Source organism: Hemibagrus wyckioides, linkage group LG01, assembly GCF_019097595.1.
Source record: "Hemibagrus wyckioides isolate EC202008001 linkage group LG01, SWU_Hwy_1.0, whole genome shotgun sequence".
Taxonomy (NCBI): domain Eukaryota; kingdom Metazoa; phylum Chordata; class Actinopteri; order Siluriformes; family Bagridae; genus Hemibagrus; species Hemibagrus wyckioides.
Window position 1 is genome coordinate 13,711,989 of NC_080710.1, and position 18,303 is coordinate 13,730,291.

The 18,303-nt window shown below is 36.7% G+C and overlaps 2 protein-coding genes across 2 annotated transcripts; one reads left to right on the plus strand and one right to left on the minus strand.

Annotated features, from left to right (window-relative positions):
- Positions 1 to 317: 317 nt before the first annotated feature.
- Positions 318 to 8,537, minus strand: dcst2 (DC-STAMP domain containing 2). Its single transcript, XM_058387172.1, has 16 exons — positions 8,518 to 8,537; positions 8,155 to 8,411; positions 7,757 to 7,927; positions 7,509 to 7,610; positions 7,193 to 7,387; positions 5,827 to 5,892; positions 5,494 to 5,707; positions 4,931 to 5,088; positions 4,637 to 4,801; positions 4,067 to 4,234; positions 3,624 to 3,724; positions 1,956 to 2,086; positions 1,510 to 1,637; positions 1,165 to 1,258; positions 607 to 780; positions 318 to 510 (listed from the first exon to the last, which is right to left on the minus strand). The coding sequence occupies exons 1-16, from the start codon at positions 8,535 to 8,537 to the stop codon at positions 468 to 470; spliced, it is 2,187 nt and encodes a 728-aa protein (XP_058243155.1). The 3' UTR covers positions 318 to 467.
- A 13-nt stretch (positions 8,538 to 8,550) lies between these two features.
- dcst1 (DC-STAMP domain containing 1) lies at positions 8,551 to 17,548 on the plus strand. Its single transcript, XM_058387184.1, has 17 exons — positions 8,551 to 8,572; positions 8,785 to 8,850; positions 8,931 to 9,056; positions 9,164 to 9,238; positions 9,355 to 9,483; positions 9,917 to 10,056; positions 10,325 to 10,496; positions 10,669 to 10,812; positions 11,081 to 11,202; positions 11,396 to 11,553; positions 11,833 to 11,932; positions 11,999 to 12,094; positions 12,964 to 13,094; positions 13,188 to 13,300; positions 14,840 to 14,982; positions 16,592 to 16,702; positions 17,309 to 17,548. The coding sequence occupies exons 1-17, from the start codon at positions 8,551 to 8,553 to the stop codon at positions 17,546 to 17,548; spliced, it is 2,088 nt and encodes a 695-aa protein (XP_058243167.1).
- Positions 17,549 to 18,303: the final 755 nt, after the last annotated feature.

Genomic DNA, 18,303 nt, shown 5'->3' on the forward strand with positions numbered 1-18,303 from the left:
CAATTTACAAGTTAACAACAAGTGCTCGTCGGAGGAAACGCATCATATCTTGTGCTAAAGTTTTGTGTGTTAGCAGGAATTGATTTTTTTTCTGCCATGTTAAAGCACATGCCGAAGATCCTAAGTAGGATTTGGAAATCCTGAGTTATTTTATTTATTTATTTATTATTTTTTTGGTGCAGAAGTGCCCATACCGGGAATTCCACAAAGCCGCGGGCCATGAAAAAGTGGAGCAATAACTCAACACCCAACCAGTCCGGCCACATTCTCATAGAACATCTGAAAAACAATGGCATTTTCAAGTTTAGCAATGAAACACAAACACCACAGCGAGGGGCATGCTTTTATTCAATTATTGGGTTAAGGCAAAAAATGCTGTTAAAATAGTGTTGACAATGCTGGATTTGTACAGGAGGTGATCAGAGTGGCCTTTGTCTTGTACAGGTCTCAAACTATGTTTTCAGACTTTATGTCTGTATGTAGAAGTTATGGCACTCGTCTTCATTGTCTCTGTCAATGAAATGCACACACATGAATGAAAATACGCAAGTCTCATCATCTGATATGGTGTACCTTCTGTGCAAAGTGATAAAGTTACCTCACTACCTGAGCTCAGAGTTGCTGGTGTGTGAATCACTCTGCTTCTCAGTATTTACAGACATCCCTGATGCCACAGACACATGCCTTTTTATCAGCCTCATCCTGTCAGTGTTCTGATTGATGTGTGATGATGTCATAGCCACTTCTGACAATTTCACCCCCTCCTCGTCGCTGGAGTCTCTGAGATACCATGCATTTCATTTTAAAGGTTACATGTGTTCACCCCAACACTGTTTTAATTGTTGCATTTTCTTGACCAAATTAACTCATTCATTCATTCATTCATTCATAAACTCCTTTATTCATTCATCTTTAGTAAGGATTTTATCCTGCTCATGGACATGAGCATGACTTCTGTGTGTGCACTTGTTTTTTTTGTTGTGCACATTTTACCAAAGCAGTGCTAATTTATCCATTACTGAAAAAAACGAAAATATGGACCTTTGATATGTAATGTTGAAATTATGTTTCTGATTAGATATCCTTCTGGTGTTGTGCACCAACTGTAAACTTCAGGTTTAGTTAAGTGTTGGCTTGTGCTAATTTCAATAACAGTTGACTCACTGTTCATACTCAGAGTCTTCCTGGAATGTCAGGGGCCCTATACAGACAGCACAGATGTTCCCCATTACCCTGAAGCACTGCATGCAGAAACACCCTGAAAACAAATGTGTACACACACACACACACATAGTTTTGAGAACTCTATCTCCTGCAGATATCTTGTGCAGATATTGCCATTTATGTTCCTTTTGTCCAAGCCGAAACTAAAACACCAAGCTAATCAAGGCCTTCAAGATTGTCTGAATACTAAAACAAAATGTCTTACACTTAACATGATGAAGGATGGAGATATTTGGGTTATGATATTAAAGGCAATATTTCCTTTAGCATGAATACTGCTATGACCTGTGCAGTTTTGTGTAGAGCAGATGTACACATCTGTGCTGTCTTTGACATTCACAGCTTTCCCACAGACCAGGCATGACTTATCACTTAATCCCAGAAATCTGGCAATGGTGCCTCCACCTGGCAAGCTGCAAACATATATAGACACACGAATATGACTGTACTGGCTCCACTCTATACACTGACCACGGAAAAGACATTGCTAGATCTGGCAGTTCTCGATCATTCCTAAGCTCCTAATCCACAGACAATAGCAGAGTAATAATAAATCATTTTTAGTGAGAGGACTAACAGGTACTATTTAATTCATATTATTTGCATGCATCATTCCCTTAACCATCCAAAATTAAACTGTTCTTACAGTCTGTTTGAACCAGGCCAGTATTTACTTGTGTCTGGCTAATCATTAGCGAATTCCATCTACAACAGTATAAGGTGTGACTCACAGCAGTGCCAGAGTTTGCAGTGCACTGCCATTTCCCTCCTTCTCCTTTTTTCTAGCCACCATCTGCAGCAAAGTTTTCCCCAGCGAGCCACGCTGAGAAAGGATACGACTACGGAGCCGCAGAATCCTCACCTGCAAAACATGAAAATGTATACACACTCAAGGACACATTGTCAATGTGACCTTAAAACCAATAAATTTCAAGAGATAATTTGAAAATTACTGGTACAAAACACTTTGTTTGCTTAAGTATATGCACCCTTTTATAATGGGTGTCATAATTGTTTTTGGAGTTAACCATTCTTTTAAAATGATGTCCAAAGGTCAGTAGCATAAAGCTGTCATCCATAAAAGTGACTAATTTACCCTAAACAAAAAATCATTTCCTTTGGATTTCTATGAAACCATCATACTGGTATGGCCATGGTTTGCAAGAAGCTGACAAAACCTCTACAGAACCTTGTTGTCTAAAGGTACTGATCAGGAGAGTGGTATAAAAGAAAGTAAGGCACTGGATGTACAATAGAGCAGCACTCTAAAGACTATCATCAATAAGTGGAGAAAACAGAGAGATTTGCCAAGATCAGGATAATTCTCTAAAGTTCTCTGTTAAAGTTACACTTCAGTTGGACATGGTTTATTACAAAAACCTGCTATTTCAATTAGGGGGTGTAAAGTTTTACATCCAAACAAGTAAATTTTATATTTCAAACAAGTAGATTTCAAAATAGCTTCCTATGAAACTGATTAGTTGCCTACTGAACTAGAGTATATAACAAAGAGATATATAGAAAGGAATCTCCATGTGTAGCAATCGTAAAAAAGTTGAAATATCATTTATCAATATAAGATAGAAATATCAATATCTAATTCACTGACGTCAATAACAGATACAGCTGGATGCACCAAAATATGATCATAAAATGACTAATTATCTGTTGTCCAAAATACTTATAGTCCACAGTAAACAATACTGTCCCAATAACCTATGGTAAGAAAATACTTTTCTAAAAGTAAAATAAACAAAACAATAGAAATGAAACCATATAAAAGTAAATATGATTTATGAGTTTTGCTTATTATGCATATTATGCATTCGTTTTAAATACAGCTGCTAGAGAATTTTTCAAAGTGGTACTCTCTATGGCCAAATGTATGTGAACAACTGACCATCACACCCATATGTGGTGCTTCCCCAAAAAGTTGAAAGCACTCATTTGTTTAGAATGTTTTTGTATGCTGTAGCTGGAACAAAGTGGTCTAGGCCAAACCTGTTCAGACATGACCCCGGTGAACAAAGTGAGCTCCATAAAGACATTTTGCCAAGTATGGTGTGCCAAATAGGATTTTAAACAAATACATATGCATGTGCCAGCCAGGTGTCCACATACTGTTGTCCATACTGTGTATCAGGAATGTATATGGTTTCTTTATTTATTTACTTTGCAAATCCTGTCACTTTGTTTAGGAATGTCTGAGATTTTGGCAAAAGCTTGCACCCAAAATATCCATTATAATGTCTGATCGCCCAAATGATTTTCCAATGAACAAACATTTAGCATTTTTTAAAAAATATTTTGAAGGGGATTACAAAGAGAAGAAATATGGTTTAATAGTGCAGAAAATAACCCAAATATGTTTGTTGTATGGATGGTTTTGGATGTCTTACTTTTTCCCGCTGAGGGTAGTAACGTGCGCACACCAACCTCTGCAGTCGTTTCGCATAACTTCCAGCAAGCACCACAAATAAGTAAAGACCATAAAGAAAGCCTGTAAATGAGCATAAAGTGTGTCATAACCCAAATAATGGTTACCTATTTCATGGCTAGAAAAAGTGAACAAAACTCTAAAATGAAAAATACATGCTTACATAAAAAGTATTACTTAAATGTCAATGCAGGTTTACTTCCTGTTTAGCAGGCACAGCAATTATGTTTCTGTTGTTTTAGAAGTTCAGAATTGTGATAAGTTCCCCTGATCACTTCTCCTTTATTAATTTTGTTCTACTCCCAAACTTAAATAAAATTTGACACCCGTAGTTCTAGTTCCGGCCACTAGATGTCCTTAGATATTTGTTGGCCTATTATACACAAAGCATTCATACTTATGTACCTATGAAAAGGTAGACCATGTATTCGGGCTCCAGAGGTTTCATCAGGCACTTTTTGCTCAGAATTGTAATGTTCCCTTTCTGCAGAATGTCAAAGGAGGACAGAATATCCTTGAAGATGTCAGAAGCATAGCCTGAGCCATTCACTTGTATTTCCATAACCAAAGGTGCTGGAAAAACAAATAAAAAATGTTGCCCATGAAACACTAGAAATGAAATATTTGAAGACAAGTTTTTAAATGTGTCTAAACAATCACATATAATTAACTGCTTCTTAAAAATAAAATTTGATAAGTAAATCGTTAGATCAAGCATAATATCTATAATGAAAATGTACTGTTAGATTGGCAATGTCTAATGGAAATTAAGTATAATAACATTATAGTGGGATGTATCAAATCTTAAATTTGGTTGAATTAGGCCCAATTTTTCTTTAAGTCATCATATATTTAAATTTACCCAAATTTGTCAATTTTCAGGTTAACATCAATGTCAAGTTATGTAGGCAAGTAACAAAACCAGCATAGAATGTATCAGAATATGTAAGAAGTGAACAACCCAAAGCCCCTTACCTCTAGCTACTATTTCTGTTTGAGCGTGGTAATGCAGAATGTCAAACACCCAGAACACCATGAGGTCTAAGGCAATCACTACACAGCCCATTACCATGTGCCTAAACATGGACATTAGGCCGGTCATGACTGCACGCTTCTCTCGAGCTGTCAACCGCAAACAGTCTCATGGGGTATGACATAGTAAAGAGATTATGATTATTAAAACAATTATATAAATTTTATAAATCTATAGGTCTACACTTTTGGCTGTTTTTCTCTTTTTAAATCAAACACACAGACACACATTCTTACAGGGTGTGATGTAGGTCAGAGCCTCTTTCTCACTGAGGGGCAGGACTGCTGGTTTTCCTTGTCTAGAGAACCTCTGATCCATTTCTACAAATTGCTCTGTTATGTAGAAGTTGTCAAAATTGTCTACATGAAGATAGTGTTTTTTGTACAGGACTGCCCTGTTCACAAATGCACAATGTACAAACAACTAGCATAAGTATCATAGACTACAAGGATAGCAGATTACATTTCATTATATTAGTACTTATATTTATTTTGTGGAAACTTTATATACAGTAGGTACTCACTTACATGTATATACTATAATAACTAATTAAATAAATAATCCTCAAACAGTTATTTAGTGTGCTAAATTTCCCTTGTACAAACCCAGATTTCATTTTATTTTAGTAAGTTAGCCTGTTTAAGTTAATGTAAAACTTTATTAAACACCTGAACCACAACAGGGCAATTCTTTTTCCAATTCAGTAGAGAACTTGTCAGGAGCTTTATTGCCTCAAAATAAAATAATAAGCTGTCAGTAACAGACTGTGGTGTTTGCTGCCTACTAATGATGGACTCACTGTAGGTACATGAACAACAGGAGAAACAGGCCTACATAGGTCAGTAGACCCATGAGATCCAGGACATGCTCTCTGTCATGTGACACCTCCTCCATGATCTTCTGAGCCATATGATGCACAGATTGACTGCTGTTTACTTTCATCTCAAAATGCACAGAGGCTGACATGTTGAACTCAAACTCTTTTTTCATTTGATTCAATGCTGCAATAATTGCTAGAGTGAAAACACACACACACACACTCATATGTATATACACACATATCTATCATGAAAGACCTGGGTGCAAGACGTAGAGGAAGAACAGGAAGAAGGAGTTGTAAAAAGAGACTTACGGAAAGCCAGTTTTGTCTTTAGATGGTTGCCAATATATGATGGTATAACACAGAATAACTCGCCAACTGTTGGGAATAAGGTGAGGAGAAATATCATATTACATTCAATATTGCAAATATTATGAAGTGATAAAAAAGTAAAAGCACATAGTCATTAAAACTTTTCAGGTGATACTTGCACTTTAATTTTGTTTAGTTAATATTGGGAAAATCTGGATATTATTATTATTATTATTATTATTATTATTATTATTATTATTATTATTATTATTATTATTATTATTATTATTATTATTATTCTTTCTTTCTTTCTTTCTTTCTTTCTTTCTTTCTTTCTTCTTTTTTCAATTTTTCTTTTTAACCCCTGACATTGTCTGCACTCATTGTCTCATTGTCTGAGGCTGTGTTTATGTATCTGAGGTCATGTTTGGCTTTAGAAGCAGCACTGTCACTACGGTTGTCTTGGCACAAAGGTGAGGATATAAAACAATTTATTCAAAATGAAAACATGATGGCAAAGGAAGGAAGTGAATGAGTCATGGCCAACCCAACCAGCACAAGAATGAGAAGGGAAATGAGAAAGCCATAGTGCAAGCTTAGCATTCAGAGTCCTTCAGAGTGCTAAAACAGATCTCTAGATGGTATAAAAATTTTAAATCACTTACAGTGGCTGACACATAGCACTAACAGCTGCATGAATGTACTACAGCCACTGACCCAGAAAGTATTTTTACTTCTTTTGATGTAGAGAGACACTGAAGACACATGTTGTTGTTGATCTTTCGGCTGCTCCCTACGTGCATGAGGGGTCGCCACAGCAGACCAACTGGTCCGCACAACAACTTGGCACAAGTTTTACACCTGATGCCCTTCCTGACGCAATCCCATTTTATCTGGGCTTGGGACCAGCACTGCATCCAGTGGCTAGGGTGGGGGCACTGGCTGGGACTTGAACCCGGGCCTTCCACATGGTAAGCAAGAAACCTACCACTGAGCCACCAGCGCCCTACACTGAAGACACATATGAAGCCTAAATAAAATAGTCTCTCTCTCTCTCTCTCTCTCTCTCTCTCTCTCTCTCTCTCTCTCTCTCTCTCTCTCTCTCTCTCTCTCTCTCTCTCTCTCTCTCTCTCTCTCTCTCTCTCACACACACACACACACACACACAGACATATATATATATATATAGAGAGAGAGAGAGAGAGAGAGAGAGAACCGAGTACAAAACCAGGCTGGATGAAAAAAAAACAGGAAAAACAAACTTCACCACAGTAATGAGTAAGAAGGCAATGATCAGAAGCTTCCTGTAAAGATGTTAATTATAGGACTGAAAAGGTCACAATAATACATCTGTGGAGAGACTGACCACGTGTGAGGCCACAGAGAGGCCTGAAGCCATCCACGATGTGGCATAGGAAGGAGAACACCGAAAGCAGCTTCATACAGTCAGCACGGCCCTCGTCAAACACTGAGTTACATTTCTTATGTGGTGTCCCCATCTTCGTGTTACAGATATCACCGATGCTTGCTAAGAAGTGCAGCACGTTTCTCAGAGAACGAGCTAAAAAAAGGTCAGAATAAGAGAGAATGAGGTGGTTACTATGGGATACTATAAATCATTCAAGGAGACACGATTTTCTGCTTAGTCCATCGGTCACTAAAATACACTAAAATTCACTCACAGATATGACGTGCAGACTCTGTAAGAGCTCTGATGAAGTTCTGCACTCTGCCTGCCAGTGAGTAGGCATTCCTGCTGACCTCCCTTACCTTCTCTAGCACAGCTATATTTCCGAATCAGAAACACAAAGGCACCAGTGTCAGTCATTTTTTAATTATGAAAGTCAGATCTAACTCAAATCAGAGAGCAAAGAGCACCATGCTTACTTGCTCTTTGAGTTTAGCAACACATAATGAAGGCATTGCTTACGCAACAGAGGAGTGGCAGCCCTCTGCATGAGTTGCTGGGTTTGGTTCATGGCAAACTCGATTCCACACAATACGCTGGCTGCTGCTCGGTCAAAGTTCTCAAGAGTGTTGTTCAAGGGGCCTCGAACCACAAGGGTGATGATGAGGAAGAGTAGGATCTTTTTACCCTCCCCTTCAGAGGTAGAATAAAGACATTGGGAGGGAGCTAGAAATATTCATTTGGGTCTAATGAATAGTTTTACTGAAGGGAATTTGCTATCGAGCATAATAAATAGTGGAGCTAACTGTTGTATAATATATATTCAGAACAATATTCAGAAAATACTCAATCCCATAGAGTTTAGTGCTACTATATAAGGCGTAAGTTTTAGATCTGAAATGATGGAAAGGATTACTTACTGGAGCACAGCATGGGAAGCATGAGTGTAATGTTGGCACGCACACTAGCGGAGAAACCCATTCCAAACGCAGTGAAGGCGGCCATGGTTACCGTGGTGATGATGCAGTACCAGAGTGCATGTTTCTGTATGTACAGTGCTGTTGCACCGTAAATGAAGGCAAGCAGCAGACCAAGAATAAAGGCTGCAAGACTGCGCCAGGCACGACTCCATGCTGAACTGTGAAAGATCCTTAACACCCGGCTTCTGAGGTTCATCCTGAAAAAAAGAGAAATGTTCAATAGTTCAGTTTAAACTTTAGGTAGCTTTATGTCTTATATCCTGCCATTGTCTTTTCTAACTTCTCATCAAAAATCTCACTGACCTTGACTTTTTAGGATGCATTGCCCCAGCTTTTATGTATATTCCCTTTTTGTATTGTTAATACACACTCAAGTCAAAGGCTCTCTCTGAGACTCTCTCAAACTCTTTCTGAGTTTTCACTCAATTTAAGAAACTACAGCTTTTTCCGATATGTAAATCTGTGTATAAATACTGTTTGGTTATTTTCAAATTTAAACAAAAGCATCTGAGAGCTCTATATTACATCACCTTTCAACTGGCAACATTTGGAATGCACCGGCTTTTCCAGTGGACATTGAAAATCAAAAAATGGAGGAACCTAGACGGAAATATAGAAACAAAGCCCCCCATTCGAGTATGTTATTATCTTAAATAATATTATTTTAAATTGTAGGAACATTCTAAATTTTACAGTGTATTTTTTTATTTACCTAGCATTGGAGAAGGTCAGTAAGCTTATCCTGCCTGGCGTGGCTCACAGATTCCTGTTCGGACCAACATCTGATTTCTCATTGGCCAGACTTTTAATAGGAGCTGCATTTGGAGCCATCAGTGGGGTTGGTGAGAGCATACATTTGTGTTTTGCCTCCAAAATGTAAAGGTTTTTCAACATGAATTTCAAATCTAATACACAGAATATGATGTTTTGGTCATTATCTTTATTCTAGCTTTGTTTCTTGGACTCCTGTACAACATTTCACTGTCCCCCTTTCACAGAGTTATAGCCGGATATGTTTTTATAGGTATGTCTCACCTTTTTCTATTGCTTTTGTATGTATTGCACTTGATATGCTGCTGGGAGATTTGGAGCAAAATAGTCTGTGAATGTTTATTTAATGATGTTTGTGTGCTTTTATAGCACTGTGTATCCTAGGTGGAATGCTGTCTTCATATTTTCGTTGCTCAGTACTTTTGATGTTCCCCAGCATCCTTGGCTCTCGTGGACAGGCTTATGTAATGTTGTTCGTAATACAGTGTCTCTATCAAGGTAAACATGTGTTTGAAATATTTCCTATTTTGCAGGTAAACACAGCATATTCCCTGGTCAAATTAGTGCCACAAAGTTAGCTTTCCTGCTGGGCTTAAGAAGAAGTATGCATCTTGTGCATTTTGTTTATTTTGATACTGAATAAAACGACCACAGGATTTATATCTACCATATTCTTCCATTATAAATATAACTCATTATATTTAGGATAATATTATAAACTGAATATTAGTAAATGTAGATATCATGATGATGTCATCATAAGACATGAAATCTTAAATTGACTAATTTGTAGGCTATAAAGAGTAGATATACAAACATATTATTGAGCACCAAGGCATGAAATTAATATAGAAATATTCTTATATGCTAATGCCTGTTCTACAAACATTGTAAAAGGGTTACACTCACTTGCTAAAGTGTATCCTCTCAGGTCCAATCTCCAATATCCAACATAATGTCCAGGATGTGGTGTTTTCTATGGGCTGCAATATAGACCTGCAAATTGGGCACAGTAAGATTATGTGGAGGACAGTTTCTGAGCCATATTTTCAGGTGTTACAGGAGATAGTGGTGAGTTCAACAGTAAAATGAAGTTTCTACTAACCTCACTTGACTAAAAAATATGACACTCACATCATATAAATTAAAATTAATGACACAATTATACATAATTATGAAACTAATAAAATTATGTAATTGAATTAAGATGGTTGTTCGTCAGTATTGATGAAGAAAGTTTACTCATATAAATGTATGCTGATCTTTTTCAAATGCACTTTTATGTATTACAAACATCATCAGCACTGTCGTAATAAGACCATTCTTTTGTCCCTATCAGGCTGACAGTGTGGAACTTCAGAGGGAGGCACTGAATGTGAATAGAGAGTTTGAAGGCATAAAAAATGAAGTGATGGGCCAGTATGGCTATGATTCCCTTGGTCAGAATCTTACAACTACAGGCAACAGCACACAAGAGCAGTACACTGCAAAGACCATGATGCGCTGTGAATGTGAGTGACATACATTGCAGGACAACACAAATGGTACTTTTGTGTGGATTTCCTGTTACAAAGATAATTTAGTGGCATCCTTATTCCAAATGTTGTGGTGTCCATTAACGATTTGCCTCATTGTTTTGAGTATATACTCCTTGTCATGTTGTAATGAGAATGCTGTGTACAGATGTGGTAAAGAAAGGCATTGATCACTGCATCGAGTGGTTCAGTGATACATGGCTGAAGTGCATGGACACTATTAAATCCCCTGTCATCAACCATTTCCTTTGTGTGCCTATGAAATTTGATTTTCTCTGTAATATTATGAGAGGTAAGTAGTTAAATCAAACTGTGTGTAGTCATTGTACATCATGAGATTATCACATTTAATTAGATAGATAGATAGATAGATAGATAGATAGATAGATAGATAGATAGATAGATAGATAGATAGATAGATAGATAGATAGATAGATAGATAGATAGATATGAATTAGCCATATAACATTTTCTTAAAGCTGTCAGTTAGTATTAACAACTAGGTTTTGCGCTTTCCTTTAAACATGGGATTTACTGGTTTAACTGTATATTCACCTCAGTAATGACTCCATGGTGTAAGGAACAGATCCCAGTGGAGGGAAACTTTGGACAAACCTATGACAAACTCAGTTCCTCCATCAGTAAACTCAGTGAACAGTTTACCACTAATGTGCTCCTTAAGGTACAGTGGGTTGTCACAGTTTTGTCTATGCCACAATCCTTAGATTACTGTGCTATATTCTGATAATAAACATTAAATCTCAGATGTATATTCATCTGTAAATGACTCCTGACTGAAGCTTACTAAAATATACATTTCCTATTTGCATGGTTGTATTTGATGCCATGTTAGTCTTGTCCTGTGTTATCTGCAGAAAATTGAGGATCAGCCCATGTTTGGAGTCAAAGTTCTTCAGGACGAATTTCGCAGGGAGCTGACCAGGACATTTAAGGAGAAGAGAAACACTGTTGAGCAAATATTAGGGATCATACAGATTCTCCTTTCTTTCACGTTCATAACTGTTTTCATATCGTAAGTGTACACATTTTCACCCCTGCCTCATAACATTTCAGATTTAGCTTAAACAATACAATAATAATAAAAAGAATAAAGATTCAAATATTCTCATAGATTATACACTGTATGTGTCTTGACACTTGACACCCATAGATAATATTTTAAATAATACAAACTAATTGTCAACCTTGAAAAATATACATTATATAATTACACTATATAATAATTATGAAGTTAATATTATATATTAATATTAGATTTTTATAGACTTCCTTTGTTTTTATAACTACCAAGAGCTTTTAGATATGCACGACAATATACCAGAGATATCTACTTTGACAATGTCTACTTAACAACCTACTTTAGACAGATTGATCAGCGGAGAAAAAGAGGGGTAAGATCCATTTTTCTTTAAAAACTTTTCTCTTATAATTCCGAGCTAACTGTAGCTACATTCCAGGGTAAGAGGTATCTGCTGCCCTTGAAGAAAGCAGAAAAGAGCAGTTTCATCGAGCCCTGGAGCTTAAAAATCCATTCCAATGAGCTACAACCTGTGGTAAAATCTTTAGGGCTTAAGTACATGTTGTATTATATATACATTCACCGTTCATTTTATTAGAAACATCTGTACACCTGCACTTTCATGAAGTTATCTAATTAGCCAAGATTGATATAGGTCAAGAGGTTCAGTTTATGTTCACATTAAACATCAAATAGTATAAAGTGTAATCTCTGTGACTTTGTTTATAGCATGGATGTTGATTCCAGGTGGGCTCATTTGAGTGCTTCAGAAACTGCTGTTCTCCTGGGAATTTCACACAGAACAGTCTAGAATTTAGACAGAACAATGTAAAAAAATAAAAAATAAAATAAAATAAAAAATATTGAGTGAGCAACAGTTCTGTTAGGGGCAATGCCTTACTAATAAGAGAGGTCAGAGGAAAATGGCCAAATCGGTTTGAGCTGCCAGGAGGGATGTAGTAATCATTCTCCTTTGACCTCACTCATCAGTAAGGTGTTTCAGCTTATAGATCCTCCACACACAGGATGTTGTTTTCATGTTTCAGACCAAACTGTATAAACTCTATAGACTGTTGTGTGTAAAATTACCATGAGAATAGCAGTTTTTGAAATACTCAAATCAGCCTATCTGGAACCAACATCCAAGAACAAAGTCACAGAGATCACACTTTTTCCCATTCTAATGTTTGATGTGGACATTAACTGAATCTCTTGACCTGTATATCTGCACAGTTTTATACATTGTTCTGCTGACACATGATTGGCTGACTATATAACTGCATGAAAGCACAGATGTACAGGTATTCCTCTTAAAATGGATGGTGAGTTTATGTCCAGTAGTTAATAACATTTTTGCTTTTGAAATGCGTTGTTTTTGATTATTCTATATAAAAAACTCAACAGACAACAAGCCTACTCCAGGTTGTATCTCTGGCTCTGTTTGTATGTGTTCTGCTGGCCACTGATAGAGTCCTTTACCACATTTTTGACATCATCCGTAGGCATACCTTTATAGAGCACTCTTTTACAAGTGAGTATAACACACACATGAAAATGTTCAGTATACTTTAATCACTATACCTGTAGTGTTCATTTGTGCTCATTATTTCTTCTTGTTTTACAGGTAGACATGACATAAATATTGACATTAAAGGAGAATCCATGTTAGCTAGGCTCCTGCGTAAAACTGTTGGTGCCTTCAACACCTCCTCTAACATAGACTTGCAGTCCAGTAACTGGCGTAGGTGTCTTTTTAATTTTGAACATTACTCTTTCTTTACACTACGGTATGATGGTTGCCCTTAACAAAACTCTGTGCACATTATTCTCTGCATGGTCACATGTCATATGGTCTAGGGGCATATTTTGTCAGAGTAAAAATGAAAATGGATGACATTAAACATTTATTTGACCTCTGGCTAACCTTAGTAGTGTTTTCTGATGCAGACAGCAAATTCATTCTAGAAACAAGCTAAGAACCTGCGGGCAAGGTCTCTATTTATAGCTGAGTTCTCAGTGCTCAGGCTTTAGCATTTCCACTGATCTGGATTTAGTTAATGAGCTGTTGGCTTTGAGAGGTGGAACATTATCCATTTAGAGTCCATTCACAATATGGCTTACAGTAAGACTGTCCACCACTTCCTGTATTTCTCACAGATTTACTAATATGTGATTTGATTGTCTATGATGTGATTTATGCAAAGGTCTTCAGAGTCTTCATATAACTCCAAGAATGCTCTTAATATGTCTGCCTTTATTATTTCTGTTATGTCTGCATGTGCTCAAATGAAAACCACATGCATCTGCAAGTCACATGCTTTGGAACCCTGTCTCTCCTGACGTGTTTAGCATGGCTTGTGATTTTAAGCTGACCAAAGTTTCTAGATTGGGCAGTTTAAACACAAGCAGAGAGCTTGGTCTGGCCTCTGTCTAATCAGATCTGTCCTTTACATGCTGGTAAGCAAAGCTGCACATACCTGTATATATTTCTATTGGCTGTATTAAATAGGGAATGACCCATACATAATTACACCACTGCAAATAAAAATTGCAAGAGCAAGTCTAAATCAAAAAAGTCTAAACAATTATAAGACCACTGAGGCCTTTTATAGATGCATTTACTAATTTCATTCTTTTTGGTCTTATTTTATTGGCAGATGTTTTTGATTTTACTTTAGAAATAGGGAGAATTATCTGCCAATAGAACAAAATACTTTAATTTCAAGCTTCGATTGAGTAATAAATATCTAGAAATATGCTTGACAATCTTATATATAATACAGTATAGTGCCTATTGTCAAGATTTTTACTTGCATTCAGTTATCTTCAGTATCTACATCCTAGTCAGGATTGCTGTGGATGTGGAATCTGGAGCCTATCCTGGCAACAATGGGTATAAGGCAGGAGAAATACCCCAGTCCCCAGTATATTTATATTGTTGCACATTAGACATATAACCAAGTATTCCTTTTTTTTAGTTCAGGTCTGGAGACCTGTTTTTCTCATTATCATGTTGCAGCATACATTCATATTTCATTTAGGAATTCTATTTTTGTGGATATTTATTGTTTTATTGGAGGTATATTTTGCTATTTTTCTTAAAACCAACAAGGACTGCAAACTGAGACCTCTGTAGTGGTCAACAGTATATTTCAAAACTTAGTAATTCTACAGTCTTAGAAGACTGGATCATCGGGATTATTTACAAGCTATTAAAAAGATAAAAAACAAAATGCATGACTTTATGTGAGGGTGTGTGTGTTTGTTTATGTGTGTATAGAATGCCTCCCACAGCCTCATGCCCTGAGCCAGGCTGACTACCTGTGGAGTATCCTCCCAGTGCTGCTCATGGGTCTCATGTGCTGCCTGCAGGTTTATACAAACCGCCTACGCAGGGTCATCACCACCTTCTACTTCCCCAAGGTAACACTGTTAGTTTATTTCAATTTATATTTCAATAGGCTCAGTTAGATCTAAAAATTAATATCTTTAATATAACTACAGTAATCAGACAAGGGAATATTTATTGTGTAGTGTTTTGGTCATTTATTAGTAACTTTATATCAGTCCTCTGCAGAGAGCAGCACAACTGATTCATTTTACTGCATATGTAAGCGCTCAATGCCAAATAGATTTAGTCTTACATAACACAGTTGCAATTTCAGAGAAATAGGATTTAATTTAGTACTGCATCAGACACAAAATATTCATGCAGTTAGTGTTTCTTATATAATGCCCTGATACAAGACCCACTAAACTTTCACAAAGAAATATGAGCAGAAATACAGTCATAATTAAGCAGTGAACGTATATTCTCTCTAAACATCCAGATATTCTGTCATTTATGCCAAATCATATTAAATAATAAATTTGGCCAGTGTTCCCTATGTATAAAAAGTTGCTTTCTGCAATAAATGAAGCATGTATTAGTACTGACAGTGGTCTATGAAAATGTGGCAACATACACATCATTATTCAGCTTCATCACTCCCCAATGATTGCATATATTCAGTCAGCAACTGATGACAAACAAGAATGGGCCAACTAGCAAATAGCCAGTTGGAGTAATTCCTTTAGGAACTGTCTGATTCTCAACATCCATTTTAGCCACATTATTGTTATGATCAAGACAAATTAGAAGAAAAAGTACATTCAAGAATTGTTAAAAATTTAATTTCATGGTTTAATCATGTTAAAATCCTGTTAAAATCCTGCAAGCTTTCCCAGAAGCTTCACAAATGTTGTTTAGCATGTTTAGCATGTAAACTTGCGTATTTAGTATTTTAAATGTTCTTGATTATGAAAAACCATTATGCTTATACTTTTATTTTAGCCTGCAGACCTTGCATTTGTTTCTTGGGTACTTGTTATTTCCTTCTAAATAAATAATAAGGCCATTAAGTACCAGCATTGCAGTGCATTTGATTTACCTCACTTGCTGAATGGTAGAAAGCTCTTACATAAAAGTACGGGACTTGGCTTGGGCTACCATTCACAGGTCTTAAACACTTGGAGGTGTGCTGCGGTGTGTTTCACTGAGTTCATAAGAATGAATAGAACATGCAGCATGAGCACAGTAAAATCCCTATTGGTGTATTTCTCTTATAGTGCTCATTTGTGTAAAGCTGGACCCTTTGTGTTAATCCATCTCTTGTGGGCTTTGTTGTGTAGGAAGAAAAATGTATCTGCATGTGTAATAATAAGCTGAGAGCGTTTTACATTAATAGCTTTGGACACATCATGTTCTGAGGACCCATGTGTCTATGAAAAGGATTAGAGGCTCCATCAGGCTTGAAACAGCTGCAGCATCAATAACACTATTATACAGAACAGATCACTGCTTATACCATTGTATCTCTCCCAGCTCATTCCATTTATCTGCAAAATAAAACGACTAGAATTTATTTTTTCGAGCTTAAAGTATGTTTTAAGTTTTAAACTATTTAAGTTTCTTACATTTTATTTTTATTGTGTTTTCTTGTGACTATTTGAATCTTCCATATGCTTTTCATCTCTTTGGGCTCTTGGATAGAGGGAGAAGAAACGGATTCTTTTCCTCTATAACCTCCAGATGCAGAGACACATTCATTTTGTCAACCGGTTGAGCAAACAGCTCAGGCGTCAACAGCAAGCACCAAAAATGGTGTGTATGCAGCTACACTCCAATTACTACAAAAAGGACCAAACACTACCTTACAATTTTAACTGACAATTTTGCTGACAGTCAACTTTATGTAAATGTATATCTAAGTTTTATTTCAAACTCTATAGAGTTTAGTGTAAAATATTCATTGAATCATGCATGTAGAACATAGAAGGCTATGAAGGTTAGGCTTTAATTAAGATTGTTACACTTCCTTCTACTTTTTTCTAGATTTACATCAATGTTCCAGATCAAAAAATCTCCTTTCTCCTTTTTGCTGCTGTCACTCCATTCTCTTGCCTTTTTTCCATTACCTTCAATTTCCACACTCTGTCTCCTTTTCTTCATGTATAGATAGATGGATGGATGGATGGATGGATGGATGGATGGATGAATAGATAGATAGATAGATAGATAGGTAGATAGATAGATAGATAGATAGATAGATAGATAGATAGATAGATAGATAGATAGATAGATAGATAGATAGATAGATAGATAGATTTGATCCTATGAGGGAAATTCTTGTTTAAGTATGTGTAACACACTAACATCTATCTCTCTCACACTTTCCTTCAAACTTTTTCCTCTTTTTGTCTTTTTCAGGTGTTGTCTGTGCTGCTGTCTCCACTGGACCGGTTGGGGTGGGGTGTGTGTTGGTGCTGGGTTTGTGTGGAGTGTATGAGGAAGCAGCGGGCTGTGCATTGTTCTACTGTGGGCTGTAATGTGCTCTACTGTGCACAATGCTGGAGGGATTTGGGGAGCCGCTGTATTTGCTCCTTCCCCAAGGACAGGGAACCTCAAGACAGTGACACTGACACAGACACTGTTTACTATGTTCATTAATCACATAGTTGTATATGGGACAAAAATGGTCATTTGTACCCCAATAAGCTATATAATCTGTTTATTAAAAAAACAAACCTTTTTAAATGTGTTCTGTACTTGTTTACAAGCATTAGAGTCTGTATTCTGTAATTGTATGATGAAAGCAAATTATAGGCTATAAAACACTTTGGGGTGTGCTGTTATAGGAAAATGATCACAGTCACACCAAACAGCTAAACGAAAGCACAGTTCACCATAATTCAGTTATAAACAGTTGTTCCCTCAACAGTGTCTGTTTGTTTTCCTTCCTTGAAATTAATAAGACAAAAACAACATAGTTTGCCAAGACAGTCCTGAAGACGTTCCTATGGCAGAAAACCAAAGCACTGGAACTGGAGACTCCTTCCAGAAATGCTAGTTGAATATCTCGTTTGAGAAAACTTTACCATATCTACAATTTATGCTCAAACAAAAGAAACCAACCGAACAAACAGTTTAACAATGTCCTTGGAGAAAGAGCTGTAACAACAGAAACAGAGCGCATTAATATCAAACTATTAAAGCCGGAACTAGTGTCCTAGCAGTGATGCTAAATTTTGGCCAGACATTAAACAGCGCTGTGGTACAATTTATTATAGAGAACATTAGAAACATTAACAACATTTTAAAAAATTCCCCCAATCCACCCAATGTGAGATAAGCTGCAAGCTCTGATAAACATGAGCAGTGTCCGCGTTAGTGGTTGGCTATGAAAGGGTTAAACAGCAGGAGGA

Excerpts from the sequence above, each read along its gene's own strand:
- dcst2 (XM_058387172.1), bottom strand. The coding sequence starts at position 8,537 with ATGCATCCTAAAAAGTCAAG. Across the intron at positions 7,928-8,154 it reads GCTTCCCATGCTGTGCTCCA|GGGAGGGTAAAAAGATCCTA; the intron begins GTAAGTAATCCT and ends CTACCTCTGAAG. Across the intron at positions 7,611-7,756 it reads GGCTGCCACTCCTCTGTTGC|CTGTGCTAGAGAAGGTAAGG; the intron begins GTAAGCAATGCC and ends TCGGAAATATAG.
- dcst1 (XM_058387184.1), top strand. The coding sequence starts at position 8,551 with ATGTATATTCCCTTTTTGTATT. Across the intron at positions 10,497-10,668 it reads GACCATGATGCGCTGTGAAT|ATGTGGTAAAGAAAGGCATT; the intron begins GTGAGTGACATA and ends TGCTGTGTACAG. Across the intron at positions 12,095-12,963 it reads CCAATGAGCTACAACCTGTG|ACAACAAGCCTACTCCAGGT; the intron begins GTAAAATCTTTA and ends AAAACTCAACAG.